The following is a 21,034-nucleotide window of genomic DNA, read 5'->3' on the forward strand; positions in this document are numbered from 1 at the left end:
TTAACTATTATTATGGAATAGCTGTAAGGTCTCATCTTTGATTTTCATTTGATTAGAGCCTTGAACTACTTTTTTACACTGTGTTGTAAGAAAAAAATCAAAGGCTTTTGATTTCCCTGAACTGACAATGACATGCTAAAACTTCAATGAAAACAAATTAGGTTTCAGAACATATTTAGCCCTAATCTTTTTTTACTTCCTTGTAAGAATTATGTAATAAAACAATGATGTAGTCATTTAAACTTTTTAAACTCAAATTCCACTGTTTAAATCATTGTTACATGGAAAGAGAAATTTGAGCCAGTCATTTTTTTCAAAAATATCTAAAGGTTTTGTGAAAACTTTTAAATATTCAACAAATATGAAATTATGTAATATAGTGTGCTTTGGTTGCTCTTTTTTTCAAAAATATATAAAGGTTTTGTGAAAACTTTTAAATGTTCAAAAAATATGAAATTATATAATATAAAGTGCTTCGGTTGCATGAAATTTATGAAGTGTTTGATGCTAATGGGTGTTGAAAAATTTGATGCTATTGACAAATAGCAACATGAACATTTCCGGAGAAATCATTTTATAACTGTAAAATAATTTACTTCAGAGTTGTTGTTCTTTATCTAATAAAGTATTAAACAGTGGATAGGGTTCATGGAAGGACAGTTTACATATTTGAAACTAAAATTATTAATTAAAACTTTATTTTTAAAGTACAGAAATGTCCTTGCTAGATTCAGTCCATCTTTGAAAATTAAAATTAAAAAAAAACGTTACATCTTCCAGAATAAAAATTTAAGGAAATCAAACAAAGAATATTGCACTCTATGATTTACCTTTGACAGATAAAAAATCTAATGAAGATATCAAAACTTAAATGTTAAAATTGAACTAGGAATGCTATGGTTTACTTTAATTTCGAATGAAAAACATTTTACTAAATAAATCAATCGATGATTTGATTTTTGATGTTTGGTGTTTTAATGCCACTTCTAAGCACCACATTTAAAGGCTATTTTAGTGGCAATCAGTTTTTATTGGTGGAGGAAGCCGGAGTGCCCTGAGAAAACCAATAACCTTCAAGAGGAAAACTGACAATCCTTGTCAATTAAGATTGGAGTCAAGTGCATCCGCTCGCGGGTTTGAACTCACAACCTCGGTGTTGACTGGCTAGTGATTACAGTAGTCACTACTTAGACCATTCGGCCACAGAGGCCCCCAAATAATCTATGAAATTATGAACAAATAATCTAGGCCTAGGTATTTTCATTATCAAATGCTTAGCATTTTGTTTTGGTTAACCCTTCTTTCTTGTTCGCATCAAATGAGCAAAAAATATGTCAGGCACAAATTATTTTTAAAAAGCAAAAATATTGATGTTATTAAAATGTAAATTCATTTTCGATACCAAAATGTTATCTTTTAAATCAGAAAAATAACTACCTATGAAAATATCTATGTAAACAGAAGTGAATTATTTAACCCATGAAATAATTCATATCATTATCTTCCAACATTACTATACAAAAGTGTGGCAATTTCTTTCCAGCAGATTTATTAGATTCTGATGTGATAATAAATCGGAAACAATGAACTAAGGTAACCTTACTATGACCTTGACATTCTGCATAAAATCATAAATGGGTTTTCAGAACAGATTTGATAGAAATCATTTCCAATTTTCAATAATTACTAAATAAGAGAACCATCCAATGATGAATCTAATTATGAAGGAAGCTTGACATTTTCTAATGGCATCCTACCGTCATAAAAAAATAATAACTATCAAAACCTAATTTGAATAACCTCTGATTTTAAATATCAGTGTCTGATTCCGGACAATTAATCGACTAGAAATTTGATTCCTTTTATTCCTTGCACTAATAAATCTACTAAATCCTTGACATGGCCTCAGATATACAAATATTAAATTCACTAAAACCATTTCTCTTTACATAGACAGAAGTTAAAATGTCAATTGTTTTGAATTTTTTTAATCAAGGATCATAATACAGAAACTGTATAAAAAAAAAAAAAAAAAAATCCAATATCAGTTGAAAAAACATTCCTAGAACTTTAAAGCTAATAGAAATAAGAAAGTATGGAGTACGAGTGCCAATGAGACAACTCTCTATCCAAGTCAGTATATCATTGTAGGTCTAAGTACGGTCTTCAACACGGATCCTTAAACCTAAGGGTTACATACATGATATTGACACCAATTTTATTTTAACAACAATGAGACTTATAAACCTTCGCTGATTTTTTTTTAATCTAAAAAAGAAGAAATAGGAATATGTTCATTAACCCTTTCTTCAATGATTTTTTTTGCATACTTGATTTACATAGGATTTTTCAACATAATGCTAAAAATATGCTTTAAAGTATTAAAGCATTGCAAAAAACAAATATTTCATCAAATAAATTTAAGTCAGATATTCTTTATCATGAATATGCTTTTCATATTGGATACACATTTTATTTAGTCTGATGCAGACATTTCATAGTCAAAGCGTTTCAACTATGGTACTACACAAGGGTAAAAAGGCGTCATTATGAACATGATGGAGGAAATGATCCTCCGGACTCTACCACTATTTTTTGGAGGTAGGGAGGGGGTAGGAGGCCTACAGTTCTTGTATCCATCTCAAAAGAAAATTTGACCTTAGTGTAACGCCAGAACTTAGTCCAACTACCTAAGAAACCATTCTTTAGAAGGATATTACTTCACTAAAATTATGTCAGCAAGTCAGTCCAATGATCATATTCTTTAGCTAAATATCAATGACTTCAAAGAGGTTAAATAAGTCCTTAGTCCATTATGGGTGCCACATGGGGAGAAGGATCTGCTTTCCTTTCCAGAGCACATGAGATCACCCCCAGATTTTAGTAAAGTTCTTTTTCAAGTTTTTGCTTAGTCTCTAGTTTTCTTTGTTGTGTCTTATGTTTGTTTGTTTTTCTTTTTTAGCATGAAATTTTTTTTTCTTTTTTTTTCAATTTTTTTTTTCAATCTACGAGTTTGAATGTCCCTCTGGTATCTTTCTAACCTCTTTTTTTAACTCTTTGGTAAGTATTCATCAGTCAAATAAATTGATTTCACAGAGGCTATCTAGTTACTCAAAATGCAAATAATTTAGTCCTTATAATGGTCTTACAAAATGACTTTACTGATTGTTTTCCCATCAAATCAAGAAAAGTTTATGGTACATCTATAAATACTGAACCTTATAATAGTCCATAGAATGTACTTTTCTTAGGTTTTAATGAGGTGTTTATGTTCTATCAGCCCCAATGATTAGACATGATCTTATTCCGGTTAAACCTGACCTTTATTAATGTAGTAATTTCTAGAGAAATTGATGGTACACGTTGTGATCAAGTTTATATTTCAATTACACCATTACTGTGTTGTCAGAGATACAATAAATACATTTCACACATAGACTGTTAAAAGTTAGGTTGATCCAACAAATTCTTGACAAATTGCTGGTTCCCTGTAGTGTAAAACAACACCAATTTTTTTCTCTCCAGAAAGTACCTAAAATCTCCTTTAGATCATTGTTGTATTAGATTAGACATTTTGTACTAATAGTCTTTTTTATGTTGTGATGTTACCCAATTATTTAAGGTAAGGGTGAAGGTTGGTACCTATTAAAACATTTAAAACCCGTTGCATTTATTGATATCAGTTTCAGAGAATTTTTTGTTTGAATCAGAGTGATTCTTTACAAAGTAGGATTTATTCCATCCCAAGACAAAATAGTACATTGGCCATTCTTTTTAATAAAACAGTATGTTGGCCATTCTTTTTAATAAAACAAAGTATTACCAACTCTTTCAATTTGTCCTTTAGTATGGAATGGGGAATACTTGTGAAAATTGTAGAAAAGTCAAATTTTTTATACTATTGCAAGATGAAAGACTCTTGGATTGTATGTATTCTAAACGATCTTTGGAATTTGTTAGTATCCACATCTGATTCACGCCACCTCTAGAAAAGGCAGTTTCACAATAACTTTGGAGCCAGGCTTTGATTGCTGATAAAATAGATGTTAATAATTTAGAAAGAGGTTTCATGGAGGACTTGGAAGACCCAGCAATATACCGTTGTTCGTATGGACACTTAAGTAGTTAAGGTATCCAATCCAGTGATAGAAGATCCAGTTCTTCATCTTTGGTTGAAATTCCAAATGAACATAGAACAGACCTATGATTATCCAGGATTTCCTCTTTGGTAAGTGGCATAACAAGATTCATAACAGTTGATTAAGGCAAACTGAAGACAGAGAACAGAAACCAATCTTGGGATGTGCATAAGGACAGACGGACAAAGTTAAATGATGTAACATTACCATATGGAAAGAGACAATATAAAATATCAATTGAAATGGTTTTACTCAAATCTACTTACTTTATTTGGGTCAACTGGATTATCACTCAGATGTACCACTACTCCTGGGTGTGTTTTTCTTGACCTAAAAAATAACAGATTAAAACATTTAAAACATAATTTAACTGTAATTGAAAAAAACACCATCTTTATAAGTTGTGTCTTTTCAAATAGATACTAAATAATTACAATGAAACTTATGGAAAATTGTTTTTAAATGAGTGTGACCACTTTTTTACAAGATGAAAGCGTAACTGAGAAAAAGCATACCAGGGAAAAGAGCTATGGATTTTGAATATAACATCAATATGTTAATTATAGCAATGCATGTTAAATTGTATAAAAAGTTTATTACAAATAATAAGAATGTTTGAGTCAGTTCAAATTCAGGAGCATCTGGTCTTTGTTAGTCTAGTATGCTTTTTTTTATTTAAGTTCTTTTATATGTTTAGGAGTTAAGTATGACTCCCATGTTCACTGAACTAGTACACATTTTTGTTTAAGGGCCAGCTGAAGACTGGTTCCTATTTTGCAGGATTTTCTTACTGTGTTGAAGACCCATTGGTCGTCTTTAGCTGGTTTTTTTTACTCTTTGACACATTCTTTAATTCTAAGTCTTTAACGCATTCCCAATTTCCATTCTTTATTTTATAAACCACTTTTACTTAGGTCTATGACCTATGTTCTGTAATTATTAGGCGTAAAAAGTAAATTATGTAAGAAAAGATGAACAACAAGAATGTGTCCCAAGTACATAGATGCCCCATCCGCACTATCATTTTCTATGTTCAGTAGGGGTAAAAACTCCTTATATTTAGAAAGACCATATCATAGGAAACATGTGTACTAAGTTTCAAGTTGATTGGACTTCACATCAACTTCAAAACTATCTCAACCAAAAACTTTAACCTGAAGCGGGACAGACAGATAGACGAATCAACGAATAAACAGACGCACAGACCAGAAAATATAATGCCAATAAATGGGGCATAATAAAAATCCACTTACAGTTCTATAGCTTTGTTCCAGTTGATGACATAACCTGACAGGACAAACGACTCTATGTTGACAATGTGTACATTTCCTCTTTCTGTTCCTACATACAACCATTTACTTTGGAAAGCTAAATGGCAGAATGTGATTCTGAAATGGAAAAAAAATGAATTTCATACAAGTGTATTCAATTGAAATTATTTCCTAGTTTACTTTTCACTTGCATTTATGCAAATGTTTTGACAAATAACAATAATCTATCGAAATAAGAGTGAATACAGAAAAAGCAAATGTTGCTTTTTAATGCTATAAAAAGTTATTTGGTTGATGATTGGCGTGGTGTCGAATGCCACTGTCAGCACTATCAGCTTTAAAGTGGTGGTCAGTTTCAACCTTCTGCAGGAAAACTGGCATCCTTGTCAATTAAAATTGGAGTTGAAATTACCTGTCTCATGCTACATCAGTAGTGCTGCCGGTCAAACAGTTATATAAACTAAAACCCTTTGTAGTAAAACTTGAACATTATATTTTGTTTATATAGATTAGACCGTTGGTTTTCCCGTTTGAATGGTTTTACACTAGTAATTTTGGGGCCCTTTATAGCTTGTTGTTCAGTGTGAGCCAAGGCTCCGTGTTGAAGGCCGTACTTTAACCTATAATGGTTTACTTTTTAAATTGTTATTTGGATGGAGAGTTGTCTCATTGGCACTCACACCACATCTTCCTATATCTATTAGACCAAAGCATAAGACATTAAGAAAGCATGTGGAAAACCTGTAGACCAACCAAAATCACATATGTTAAAAATAAACTGTTATCACAAAGATATGTCTCCCCTCTTTTTTATTTTGTTTATGCAAATGTTGAAATTAAAATAGCAATACTTTAACATCTTACACAAGTTATGTATATATATTCAAAGTCAATGACAATGAACCATGACTGAGATACACGGCTAATCAATCTCCATGTAAATGAGATGTGCCAATGCTAATACAACTGTATACTAAATACTATTGACTTATCATACATGTAAGTCGTTTCCAAACCTAAATACAAACATTAACTGGAAAACTATGTAAAAATTTCAAAGTCAATGAACCATGAAGAGGGGGTGGGGCCTCCCTGTTGCAGAGAACAGCATACCTATGTCTCGCCTTTAGACTCTGTAAAGGCAAGACAAAAATGAATAAAATATTTAGTCCCTATTGTTCTACTGATTAGTATCTAAATTGATAGGTAGGGCAGCGACTCTTTGTAGGTTACCCTACCCTCCTTTAATTCATCTATCATTTGGTACAAAGAACCGAAATGACAAGACTGAAAGACCAAGACTCCTTTTTGAAGACAGTACTTTGACCTGTAATGGTTTAATTTTACAAATTGCAACTTGGATGGAGAGTGGTCTCATTGACATTCAAACCACATCATCTTATATCTATTTTAAACATTTAACAAACCAAAACCCTGTAGGAGGACTTGGACATTAGATCAAAAGATCAAAGCCATTACATAACGCTTATGAAAAACCTAGAAAACAACCACAATGATCCAAATAATTAATGGTATATATCTCTCCCACAGAATTCTCGTATTGATCCATGCAAATCCATATCAATGGTGACCTTGAAATTAAACTTATTGATTGACCATTCTGATGTCAGTTTCCAATACCATCCAAATAAATCAGATTTTTTCAGTTTTGTTTTGATACAGTTGTATTTATATGTATAGTAGAATCAATAATCAATTCGTTGAACCTTTACTGTTAGAAGGCTGATTATTTAATGAGACAAATGGGATGTTATTACGTAATGATTACGTTTGAAACATGCACTGATAAGTGTTTCAACTGCTAGACTTCTAAGTTAATGAAATAGTAGACTGACTATTGCCTTTGCTGACATGCTTTTCATGTTTGATCACATTTGAAACCTGCACTGATTATAAGTGTTTTAACTGCTAGACTTCTAAGTTAATGAAATAGTAGACTGACTATTGCCTTTGCTGACATGCTTTTCATGTTTGATCACATTTGAAACCTGCACTGATAAGTGTTTCAACTGCTAGACTTCTAAGTTAATGAAATGTTAGACTGGCTATTGCCTTTGCTGACATGCTTTTCATGTTTGATCACATTTGAAACCAGCACTGATAATTATATAAGTGTTTTAACTGCTAGACTTCTAAGTTCATGAAATGGTATACCGGCCATACATAGCCTTTGCTAAGGCCATAAAAAAGAAAATGTTTGTTTGACTTATTCTTCTGTACTCAATAAAGAGCTGTCTTTTCAAAATTCTGTATTGTCTTGATGTGAATTTTTTTTTTATAATCAGATAGGCATGCATGGAGATTAAAAAATCTATGATACTTTAATTTCTCTTTGTCAAAAAAAAAAATGCCTACCTACCTATCAACTGTTTTGACCTTTGGGTAGGGTTTAGGCAAAATAAAATATTTTTGAGTGTGGCCTTACACGCTTTTCATATGTACAGCAAAAAGACACTTGCCTATAATGTCAATTTTGTTGACAAATTGAACATGTACAAGCTGTGACAAAACCACTTAGTTTTTTAATCATTTTATCAGTTGGATACTCAGTCCCTAGTTATATATAATATAAAAATAATTAGTTTATTAATTAACGCATAAGATGTTGTATCTGGCCCAACATTGGGAATTTTATCTATCCTTTCATGTTTGATGTAGACTGAATTTTGTCTAAATTGATATATTCTTGTATGCTTTAATCAAATTATTGTACGGTAATTGAAGAGAAAACAGCTTTAGTCTATATAAAGTAAATCACTACAACTCTTGAACCAATGCTCGAGATCGATCTATATGACCCAGCTCAAATTAAAATATTTAAAAATATTTCACCATTTAAAAAATTCCAAGCTATCCATTTTTGCTTTTAGATAATTAATATAAGGGGCACAAAGATAGGAATAAACCTAAGCCCTAGCTTGTTATCATTTTATGTTTCTATATTTATTCATAAATACGACTGTCTCTCTGAGGGTGATCTCAGGTGCTCCAGAATGGTAAACAGATCCTGCTCTACATGTAGCACCTATTGTGCTGCTCATGCTATCACAAACCCAATAAATAGTATAATTTAGCAGGTCACATTCGAGAAATGGTGAACAGATTGTAGTAATTACATAAGGAACATATATATATGTATCATCTGTGAAACGGATATTCTGGTCAGCCAACATGAATAAATCATTATTCAAACTAGCTTTCTCCGTTTTTTCGTTTTAAATCAGACAAATAAATGTTTTAACATAAAGGTATCCATCAACAAAGATTTTGAGACATAAATACACCACTCTGATCTAAATGAAAACAGATTTAATTATGTTGGTTATGAGTTACAACAGAATATTATATTATTTCGTAAAAATTACGCAATTGGTATCGACTATCATTATAAGATTTCAAACTAGTATGAAATGGATTAAAATTTCATGACTTCTTCCAATTTGAACACAAAGAAAAGATATCATTTCTTGCACATAAAAAAGTTGACTTATAGTATTACTTTCTTTGCTTCTATAAAATCAATCTTTGTACAACAGCAATGGTACAAACAGAAATGTATGACAGTATGAGATAATAGAGCAAGGGCACATCATTTACATAATCTACTTCCTCGTTCACTATAATTCACTCAGCTTGCTTGATTGGTGTTTTACACAACTTTCCCCACTATTGTGATATTTGATGGTGGACAATTTTTAATGATGGAGGAAAGCAGAGAGCCTGGGATTTAAGCCATCAACCTTCAGTGAGGGGGGACCAGGACCTTTTTTGGTAACCCCCATTTTTCTTTTTGTAAATCTTTTACATGTGTGATGAAAAGCCATCTGTTAAAGTCTTATACAATTTTTAACAGTCTTTGAGAACTTCAACTTGTCAATGATAAATCTATGAAAAGTCAAGAGTGAATATTTTCCCACTAAAATTTCAATGGGTAATATCTCGAAAACCAGCACAGTGACCTTTATATTTTTTTGGCTCTTTGGATTTCTTTATTAATTCCCTATCAATATAAACTAGTGTTTTGAAAAGTTAACTACTTTGAAACTGAGAAGCGAACACCCTTAAAACTGGATCGTTCAAAAATGGCCACTGAATGGAAGTTTCATATCATTGGCTTCCAAGATATTAAAGATACAAAGAGACAACCAACGACATCAATGTTAAAACATGTACACAGCTTAAAAGGAGGGGCATATCTACTCGTCCCAATCAAAACAAATGCAGGTACTTTTTTTTAACTTTCTTCAGAAGTTTTTTTTTTATGTCAATGTGTAAACAAGTACAAGATCCTTAGGTGGTACCTAACACTACAGGAAGATAACTCTGTAAAGTGGTTAACAATTTTAATTATGTTGTGTTGTAAAAGGAAATTAAGCTTCTCAATGATCAAAACTGATAGTTGTCAAATTGCTATATAACCAGTGTAATTTTTCTGACAAAACGGTTGGTTCAAATTTTTTTTTTTTTTTTATATTTTTGTTAAAGTATTTACTTTGACAATATTTTATGAAAATTAAACGAGCCAAATTAATTATAGCGAAAGTGTTGGGTACCACCTTGATTCATTTTTGGAAAACAGCTTAATTTGGTCTCTTGTGGAGTTATGTCTAATTGGTAATCATACCACATCTTCTTTTTTATATCATTTTTTTTTTAATCTTAAATTGCAAGATGACTATCTGCCTGACAAATTCATTCACTATATGTAGACAGAATATCTAGAATTATAATCTAAACTCAATTGAAGCTTAATTTCCTTGTGAATAATTTGTTTTTATTATTTACATATACAAAATGATATATATTATATTTTCTTTGAACCAGGTGAGAAAAACAGTATTTTCACTTAATTTGTCATAAACCAATATTGACAGTTGTATTACACAAATGGACTTCTGATATCAATACTAGTGCACTAATTGATGACTCCATCATTAATTTAATTACTGTAGCCAAAATAAGCATGATGCTTAAATCAATAGGTATATTGTAAGTACAATGTAGCATGGCTTTTCTGAGGAAAATTCTATTAGTTTAAGCCCACTTGTAAATCAGGGAGGTAGCATCTGTATAAACTGCAATGATTTTTACAAATATATATATATTATATACATGTTTAAATTGAACATACCGTTCAAATGTATAAATGCAGTTTTTATATGTGTGCATGCAAAACAAATGTCTTGGTAGAGGGGTCTAAATACAGCACAATATATAATTAGTCTTTCAGCAGCGTAAAAAAGGTTGATGCACACGAGAGAAAAAACAAGAGGCTCTCAAGAGCCTGAATCGCTCACCTTAATTCTTTTGGTTAAATCTCTCATCAATGATTATTTTGGCTTTTCAATTTATTTAAATGTTTTTTGGATCGTCTTATTTTCTTCAAAAGGAAAAAAAAAATCGTTTTCTCCGATGTTCTATTTTAGCCATAGAAGCTATGTTTCTTGACATACAAGGAAATAAAATATAAAATTTATACTAGATACTATGAAACTCATTTAGCCTAAGTTTGGCTGAAATTGATACAGCAGTTTCAAAGAAGAAGATTTTTTAAAGTAAGTCAACATGATGAACAAATTGTGAAAAAAAGTCTTTAAAGGGCAATAACTCCTTAAGGGGTCAATTGACAATTTTGGTCAGATATACTTATTTGTAGAACTTACTTTGCTGAACATTATTGCTCACTTTAAAGTTTATCTCTTTCTATAATAATATTCAAGATAATAACCAAAAACAGCAAAATTTCCTTAAAATTACCAATTCAGGGGCAGCAACCCAACAACGGGTTGTCTGATTCATCTGAAAATTTCAGGGCAGATAGATCTTGACCTGATAAACAATATTACCCCATGTCAGTTTTTCTCTAAATGCTTTGGTTTTTGAGTTATAAGCCAAAAACTGCATTTGACCCCCATGTTCTATTTTTAGCAATGGCAACCATGTTTGTTGATAGATCAAAACCTCGGATACAATTTATAAACTAGATACCCTAAGGAACATTCAGTTAAAGTTTGGAAGTATTTGGCCCAGTAGTTTCAGAGAAGAAGATTCTTGAAATAGTTTACGACGACAGACGGAGACGACAGACGACGGACGACGACGGACGCCAAGTGATGGCATAAGCTCACTTGGCCCTTCTGGCCAGGTGAGCTAAAAAGGGACATTGTCAAAAGTCACAATCAAATTATATATATACATGTAATGCTTCCAAGGTAAATCTAGATCAATGACCTTGAAATAGATTAAAGCTTTCTTCAATGCCAAGGATAATGAACCATACCTAAAACCTATTACTTAAATGCAAGTGAAGTTAAAGTTTATCAAAAAACTTTACTGTGAATTCATTAATATTCATTGTAAATTCATTTTGTTGATTTCATGGGTACAGGGGAAGCACAAATTTAAATATTCAACAAATTGCAAATTTTCTAAAGGAATGTATCTTCTTTGACAAAACCCCATAATTAAATAGACACCAATATATATGCAAGTTTTCGTCAAACAACTTAAATTGGTACCCATGAAAATAAATGAATCCACAGTCTGTCTGCATGCATATTTCATGTTGATATCATATCCTTTCACCTCTGATCTTGAAATCCTAAAGTGCTCAATCTCATCTGAATAACATTTAAATATTAAATGAAAATTGGGTGATATTGGAGCTCCTTCATAGGCAGATCCAGAAGGCCCTGGGGGCCCCCCCTTCTTTCATTGGAAAAATTTGGTTGAATATATTATAGGGAATGACTGAAGCATGACTGGAGCAGACACCCCCTTAGACAAGTCAGCCCCCCCCCCCCCCCCCCCCTTTATAAAAAGTTCTGGATCTTCCACTGTCCTCAGTGCGTATAACTCTGTTAAATACAGCCCTACATTCACAAAACAATACTGTTGCAGGGGCAGATCCCGCCATTTTATAAAGGCCTTAGGGGGGTTTCAACTATATGTCCTTAATCAAATGCATTGGTCGGCCCCAAAAATGGGGGTTTCCAACCCTAGGTACCCCCCCTTAGATCCACAACTATGGTGTAACAATGTCTCTCATCCTATTTGTTTGTAGCATTAGGAAAACCAAGATATCAAACGATTGAGAAATAGATACATGTCTCAATTTGTAATTTAATTAAACATGTATTACTGTAAAAGATGTTATGAAGACTAGAGTTTAAAATAGCATGAAGATTTGATCTTGAAGCAATGTTTTAGGATGAGATTCACACATAGATTTATTGATCTATATTTAGTGGAGCAATATTCATTAATTAAGTTTATAAAACAACCTTGTCTATTCAAAAACAGCATATATTTTGATGAATGTATAGGCTATTTTGACCTTTGAACTTTAAGAATTTCTCAGTCAGAAATTTATTAAAGTAGATTATTTTATTGGCTCCAAGTTTACAGTACACAGTTTGAAGATTGATGATCGATGTTATTTTAATTAAGATTTTCATGTAGTTATTTAGAAAGTACAAAACTGAAATGGTAGTTTTCATTTCACAAATTTGTTATAATGTCTATGTTAGTATTTTTGAGATTTCAGGTCCATTGATTTCTTGATTTATCACATTGGTAATATTACAGATTAGAGTAGATCAAAATTCATACTTTAAGTTATTATATTAAAGGTTTTGAGATGGTCTAATAAACTTATAACTTCACATATAAATCATCTTTGTAAATACAATATTCATAGTGCTGTCTGTCACTCTGTGTTTGCCTATTAGAAAGGGTGATTTTGATTGCAAAATAAATGTCTCAAGTGTCTTATCGTTCATTAAAAAGTATAATTTTGCTTAAAAAACAGACTAATAAGAGTTATATGTTTCACTACTGACCCCCTACAGATGATAAGGGTTAATAAAATCCATAGGGGGTGAGGCCTGAAGCTGAATCCCCTATGGATTTTATTCACCCTCTATAGTTCGTAGGGGGTCAGTAGTTAACTGTATAAATAATTTATTGCATGCTGGACTTTTTGTACTGCAATTTGTTGAAAAATAAACAATGAAACACAACAGCATTAATAGTTGACGTCACCATTAACGCGTCATGAATCCCCCTATGAAATTTACTAACCCCCCTACGGATTTATAGGGGTCACCATATGACGGCATCAAACCAATCACAGAGTGATAATTTTCTAGCGATGCCAGAATGAGTAATGTTCAACAAATTAAGTTTGTACAGAAATCCTTCATCAGATTTTTTGTTTTTCACTTAAAGTTTTGATTTATTGTGTTTACTTTAAAAGCCACTTTAAGCACCGCTTTTTGAGCTATTTCTTGGTGGAGGAAGCTGGAGTGCCTGGATAAAACATGACATTCAAAAGGAAAACTGACAATCCTGGTCAATTAAGAATGTCGAGTGCACCCACAAGGGTAGGATTTAAACTCAAAACCTCAGTGTTGACTTGCAAGTGATTACAATTAGTAGTAATACTTAGTCCTCTTGGCCACCAAGACCACCTTGTTCATAAAAGTATAATTTTGCTTTAAAAACACACCAACTTGATCAAGTTTGTACAGCAATCCTTTGTCAGGACAGGTGGTCACAACAGATTTTTTGTATGTCACTTTAAGAAAACTATGATTAAGACCCTGGTACATTATGACTTCTATGAAATATACAAACTCAATCAACTAGACAATCACATGCAACCTGCTATATACTATAGATTCAGAAATTATTGCCAGGTTTTTATGAATGCTATTAAATGTGTATATGGACCAGTATAGAAATAATAAGAACTGGCATTCAGATATCTGATATATATTTATTTGCAGATTTTACTAAAATCCCAATAATGAATCTCAAATTTTGGTTGGTATGGGCTTTGCTCATTGTTGAAGGCTGTACAGTGACCTATAGTTGTTAATGTTTGTGTCATTTTGGTCTTTTGTGGATAGTTGTCTCATTGGCAATCATACCACATCTTCTTTTTTATATGTACATTTTGTACATGATGCAGGGGATGTGTTTGACAAATAAAATGCTTATTCTTACAAATCGTTCAAGCATTCATTATAATAATATTATTAAGTTACTGACTATAGATTTAAAAGTTCAATATACATCGTAATACTTATTAAATACGGCCATCAGTAACATATCCTTTTACTGATGTAGAAAACTATTTATCCACGATCTTTATGAAAATTAAAATATTTTTCACAGTAACAGGTGCTAGATCAAAGGTTATTTATTGAAAATAGGATTAAAATTACATATTTATGTAGATATATTTTTAATAATATATGTATATTATAAAATATAATGAAAATATAGGCAAAAGACTGAATTTTGTAAAAACTGTGACATTATATTATGTCAATGAAATTTTCTTTAAAGGGGGTTTCTCAGGGAGTACATGATTTCCGTTTGCTTAATTCAGCTGCACTTTAAGATCATTAGTCAATAGTCCTTCTTAACCCTTTCTTCCGTGGATTTTTTTTATCAAATATATATTTTGTACTTGATTGGCATAGGATTTTTTTCAGTAAAAAAAAATCACAAGGTTTAAAGTGTCAATACATTGTGAAAAAGAATATTTCATCAATAAAATTCAAGTCAGATATTCTCATCAATATCCTTTTCATATCGGATACAATTTTTTTTAAAATCTGATCCAGGTATTTTGGAGTCAAAGCATTTTAACTGAGGTACTACACAGGCGTCAATCATATATCATTTATATGTCCCCATTCAAATGCATTTGATCATCCGAAAAAAGAGGGTGGAGAGGGGTTCTAACCCCCGGAACCTTCCTCCTTGATCTGTCACTAAGTTCAGTATCTTCCTTATATATACCGGTATATATATATATTTATAGGCAAATCTGGATAGGAAAATTAAACTCTGGAACATTATAAAACATATAAACTGGGTTCAAACATTTATTCCATATTTAAGTGCAGCAATAGTGTTATTATGGTAAAGAAAATTCCACTTTCATCTACTGTAGTCTCTAGATCTGTAACAGTTGTTAAAAGACTATTTGGAAACTTACCTTTCTCTTTGAAATTTGAGTGAATGAACAATTTCTGGATGTTTTTGTCTGAAATTCCATAAATGAAGACTATCATCAGAGCACACAGTAACCAAAGCACCCTGTCAAAATAAACATTTTGCATTAGCTATAGTTTCATTTTATACCAGTGAATAAAATTTTATCCCAATATTCAACTGTAGTAAGTCAGTTTTTAAAATAACATACATGTACATGTAGTTAAAAATAAGTCAATTCTTTTTAAGAAATTTCTTTTTCATATAGAATATACTTGATACCTATATGGTTATAATAAGCATTTATGTATGTTACATGAAAAAAGACTTAAAAAGTCCTGCAAAGCAAATTGACATGTTAAACGTTTGGGTTTTACTCATTGTTGAAGACTGCAGAACAAAAACTCAACGTAGTTCATTGAAACTTAAAATATAGGTTGTACTGACCTAACTATAGGGGAAATATGTTTCACTTTCTAAGGAATACAATACTGGATCTCTCAGAATAATTGCAGCCTTATACGTAAAAGTGGAAAATTAATGGTCAAGTCTCAGTGAGACGACCTCAATCTTTCATTCCAAGGTCGCCTTTAAAAATCAGTTACTCCCAACCATTAACTAACCATAGCATACATTTAATGTCACCTATGTATTGATTATTATCTGATGGATCAGTTGACATGACAATTTATATGCAGGAGAAACTGTAGTGTCAAGGTCAGGCAGAAATTTACATATATATAAATAGTAGACACATGCTATTTCTGCTACAGAGTATATCACATACTGTAAATTCAGAAATTATTGCGACCTTATTATTATACCAATATTTTTTTGATATTGATATATATAATAGATATAAGAAGATGTGGTGGAGAGTGACAATGAGACAAGTCTCAATCCAAATAACACAGAGCCTTGGCTCACACCGAACAAGAAGCTTTAAATGGCCCCAAAAATTACTAGTGTAAAACCATTCAAACGGGAAAACCAACTATCTAATACATGTATATATATATATATATATATATAAAAAAAAAAAGTATGCAGATTTTCCTGAAATCACTAAAAAATCTTGCAATTTTGTCCATTCTTAACAATAATATATGCACACAACTATTTCTGAATTTACAGCACTCACTAAATGTGCACATGTTTCACATCTCTCATTATTACTATATTTGTCATGTCATGTGACACATTGTTTATGTGTATTACCTCATTTCCAAGAAAGACAATCTGTGTAACAGCAACTTCATTGTCATGGCAACAACTAATATCAACACCAGGACGTCCAAGTCTGAATTATGGTTAAGGAAAATTTTGTTCATGGATAAAACATATCTATGGTAAAAATCAAAATGTATTTAACTATTTTTCATGTTATAATATATATGTATATATCTTTTAAATGTAACAACTGTACATCATCCATCAAGAATAAATGTATTCTCCAAGCTCTTCTAATAGATATCTTCTCATATATATAGAGAAATAATATACAATATTAACAAAGAAAACTCATTACATTGTCTGCAGAGTTTCTCTTAACTCTTACAGTTACAGACTAACAATTTTCTATTTGAGATGCAATAACATTTTTTAAAATTCAAATATATAACACTTTCAATATATAAATCAGAATGGTCTTTAAATGTCATGAACATGATGAAGGGACTCATCATCTCTTACAGCTTTTTCCCTCATGTCTGTTGAGTAAAACTCTGGTAGGCTTGCTTGCTCTGTTCGTAATTAACATTGACATCTTCAAACAATATATTATAATATAGGCATATGTTAACCTGTATATATTGCAAAATATTTTGTATATATATTTGATTGGATGTTATCCCAATTACATTTGTACAATATACAAACAAAGCAAGCAAGCTAACTAAAGTCTTGCTTTACATGAATTAGGAAATTAGCTGTAAAATACTGAGCATCTCACGGACTCAGATGATTGAAACCAAATGTATTCATCACCATTGAAGTGATAATTACATACTGGAACGACAGCTATTCTATTCAATCTTTTTCATTCATATAACCAATCACAGGCTGATCTTTAACCTGTAAAAGAAAGATATAATATGGATGTACTTTGTTCAAGTGACATTATTTTAGGCTCCTTATTTTCAATAGACTGTTTTCTTATTACAGACTTTTGACTCTGGATTATATAATTATTCAACAGGTTACCCTTTTCTTTTCCATTTCCCTGAATTCTCCCAAAAAAGTGGTGGTCCCAAGGATTTTACCACCAAAATTTGCAAAAGGTTAACACAATTTGGGTATTTTGTGACAGATATAGTAGTGAGGACCAGCAGTTTTTCTTCAAAACAACCCAGGAAAAAAAGTTTTCGAGAACTCTGATTTTCACAAACTTTAATGGTTTGAAGAAAGTTTAACATACTCGAGATCATACATGTAAATGTTATATTTCATTCAACATACATCATTATTATTTTTATCTACAACCCAAACATTTTTCAAAACTACAATTGTTACTTTCACAATATGCTTTGAAACCTTCTAACCTTATTCCCCCCCCCCCCCCCTCAATTCCAAACAATATTAGTTTCATGTCTAAAGATATCTTTATAACCACAAATTTAATGAAAACACCTAGGGAATCATTAAAAGCTAACTTAAAATGCCAATCTGATACCAATCCAATATGATTTTCACAAATCTCCATCGCATCTCGTTTTGTTTTCTGTCTGCAAACTGCATAAGTATTGTTCTATTTCCTAACGGATCAATGGAACCGATTTATCTCCACCATTAATTCATTAATTCAACCAAATTTATCAATGACACGGAAAATTTAATTCAATTTCACCGACAGTAAATTTTAATGTAAACCCACATGCAGTGTAAACCTACTGGAATAATTTTTTTTTCATTGAATGATTATATCATTGTTTTAGGAACATATATATATATTGGATGATGCATAAATTTCTCATTAAGCAACATGTTATCTTAGTCCTTAGACATGCATGGATTATGCTATTTGGTGGCATAAAAAAGTATATTCAAATAATACATGAAAATCTACATGCATGTATATGTATCGAAGAAAATTAAAATATTGTTTCTTAATTAAATTTCAAGAAGCCTGTTAAATTTTTAAGGTTATAATAATCTTGTTATAATAAGATGCACTGTTTTGTGAAATTGCAAAACAAAATAAAATTGGTATCCACAATTTATTTTTTATTTCCTGAAAGCTACTCAATTCTTTTAATGAATTTTGAATGTACATGTATACCATGGAATACAAGGCGAGACATGTGAAACCTCCCCCCCTCAAGATTAGTATGACTGAAGTGTGTAAAGTTTTAAGCAATAATCAAGAATCGTTTTTGAGATACAGTGTGACTGTTTTAGTTACAATGTGCCGTAACACAAAAAAAATAAATCTTCTTTTCACCAAAAAGTATACAGATCATTTGACCATCATAAGAAACAACTATATAAAGTTTCATGAAATTTAGATAAGTCATTCTCCAGTTAGGGTGTGACATGTTTAGGCCAGACAGACAGACAGACAGACACTGGACATTTGTATACCATAATACATCCCGTCAAAATTTTGACGGGCATATAAAAATGCATCATTTTAATTCTGCTTGAATTCCTTTATCCTTTAAAGTTTGTTCATACATATATATAACATTAAATTCCGCGAGGTGAACCAACGCCTGTGAAATCGTTTTGGTAGAGTCCCTGAAGTGGATACCTTGGTATGCCGGGTTGTCAAATCATGCAAATGAATGCAATCCTTAAATAATAATTAAAATTGACAACAACACTTCAAAAGATCTGCAATTTTATTATCTATGTCTACATGTTTCGCCTGCACGGCAGGCTTCATCAGGACAATTTTTATACAGAAATTGAGCCCCTGAAGTACTCAAAGTGGTGCATTTAATTTGACGTCGTTATGGTGAGAGAAACAATGAAAAGTGAAAGTAGCAATACAGAGTTATAAATAGATAAGATAAATACAATGTAACTTGAGTTCGTTTTACTATTATATGATACATGAAATTGTTCTAAAGGCTTGGCATCTAATAGGACGAACTTCCCATGGTTCCTACCACTTCGCAAGGCTTCTCTTCCAACCTGGCCATAGTTGGAGGTTACTACTTCCCGGCGCGTCGGCAACAATAGGAAGATTATGATCGCCGCTGTGGATAATAAAATTGTCAAAAGCTGTTCCTTTGTTAATTATTTGGTGACTATATAATTTTTGGATCGTCTGCAGTAGTTGGTCTGTATAATGGCATAGTTGTGAATTCCTAGTTCATTTAAGATCGGCGCCCGTGGTACGTTTCTTCTGCAATCATTTATATCTGCTATCATTTATAGATGTATAGGTGGTATCGGACATCTTGGTCATCTTGATTCAGTTGTTATTTCGTTGTAAGTATGGAATATTCCTTGGTCCATGTATATGCTGGTGGCCTGTAGATCGGCGCTGTTAGCTTGGCGGTTCCTTTCGGATGTCAACTGAATCAAGATGACCAAGATGTCCGATACCACCTATACATCTATAAATGATAGCAGATATAAATGATTGCAGAAGAAACGTACCACGGGCGCCGATCTTAAATGAACTAGGAATTCACAACTATGCCATTATACAGACCAACTACTGCAGACGATCCAAAAATTATATAGTCACCAAATAATTAACAAAGGAACAGCTTTTGACAATTTTATTATCCACAGCGGCGATCATAATCTTCCTATTGTTGCCGACGCGCCGGGAAGTAGTAACCTCCAACTATGGCCAGGTTGGAAGAGAAGCCTTGCGAAGTGGTAGGAACCATGGGAAGTTCGTCCTATTAGATGCCAAGCCTTTAGAACAATTTCATGTATCATATAATAGTAAAACGAACTCAAGTTACATTGTATACAAACTTTAATTTATAACTCTGTATTGCTACTTTCACTTTTCATTGTTTCTCTCACCATGACGACGTCAAATTAAATGCACCACTTTGAGTACTTCAGGGGCTCAATTCTGTATAAAAATTGTCCTGATGAAGCCTGCCGTGCAGGCGAAACATGTAGACATAGATAATAAAATTGCAGATCTTTTGAAGTGTTGTTGTCAATTTTAATTATTATTTAAGGATTGCATTCATTTGCATGATTTGACAACCCGGCATACCAAGGTATCCACTTCAGGGACTCTACCAAAACGATTTCACAGGCGTTGGTTCACCTCGCGGAATTTAATTTATTATTTAATCGTGAACCCCTGCATCCGAAAGGAACCGCCAAGCTAACAGCGCCGATCTACAGGCCACCAGCATATACATGGACCAAGGAATATTCCATACTTACAACGAAATAACAACTGAATCAAGATGACCAAGATGTCCGATACCACCTATACATCTATAAATGATAGCAGATATAAATGATTGCAGAAGAAACGTACCACGGGCGCCGATCTTAAATGAACTAGGAATTCACAACTATGCCATTATACAGACCAACTACTGCAGACGATCCAAAAATTATATAGTCACCAAATAATTAACAAAGGAACAGCTTTTGACAATTTTATTATCC

At 32.0% G+C, this 21,034-nt stretch overlaps 1 protein-coding gene across 1 annotated transcript in view; it reads right to left on the bottom strand.

Annotated features, from left to right (window-relative positions):
- Nucleotides 1-21,034, bottom strand: part of LOC134687214 (syntaxin-binding protein 5-like) — a 92,177-nt gene that overhangs the window by 52,691 nt on the left and 18,452 nt on the right. Inside the window, exons 3-6 of the mRNA XM_063547338.1 lie at nt 16,658-16,739; nt 15,444-15,544; nt 5,393-5,527; nt 4,406-4,469 (exon numbers count right to left, since the gene is read on the bottom strand). Of these exons, the coding sequence (XP_063403408.1) occupies nt 4,406-4,469; nt 5,393-5,527; nt 15,444-15,544; nt 16,658-16,739 (382 nt within the window). The remainder of the gene's footprint in view (nt 1-4,405; nt 4,470-5,392; nt 5,528-15,443; nt 15,545-16,657; nt 16,740-21,034) is intronic.

The sequence above is a fragment of the Mytilus trossulus genome, chromosome 10 (genome assembly GCF_036588685.1).
Source record: "Mytilus trossulus isolate FHL-02 chromosome 10, PNRI_Mtr1.1.1.hap1, whole genome shotgun sequence".
In the NCBI taxonomy this organism is placed as follows: domain Eukaryota; kingdom Metazoa; phylum Mollusca; class Bivalvia; order Mytilida; family Mytilidae; genus Mytilus; species Mytilus trossulus.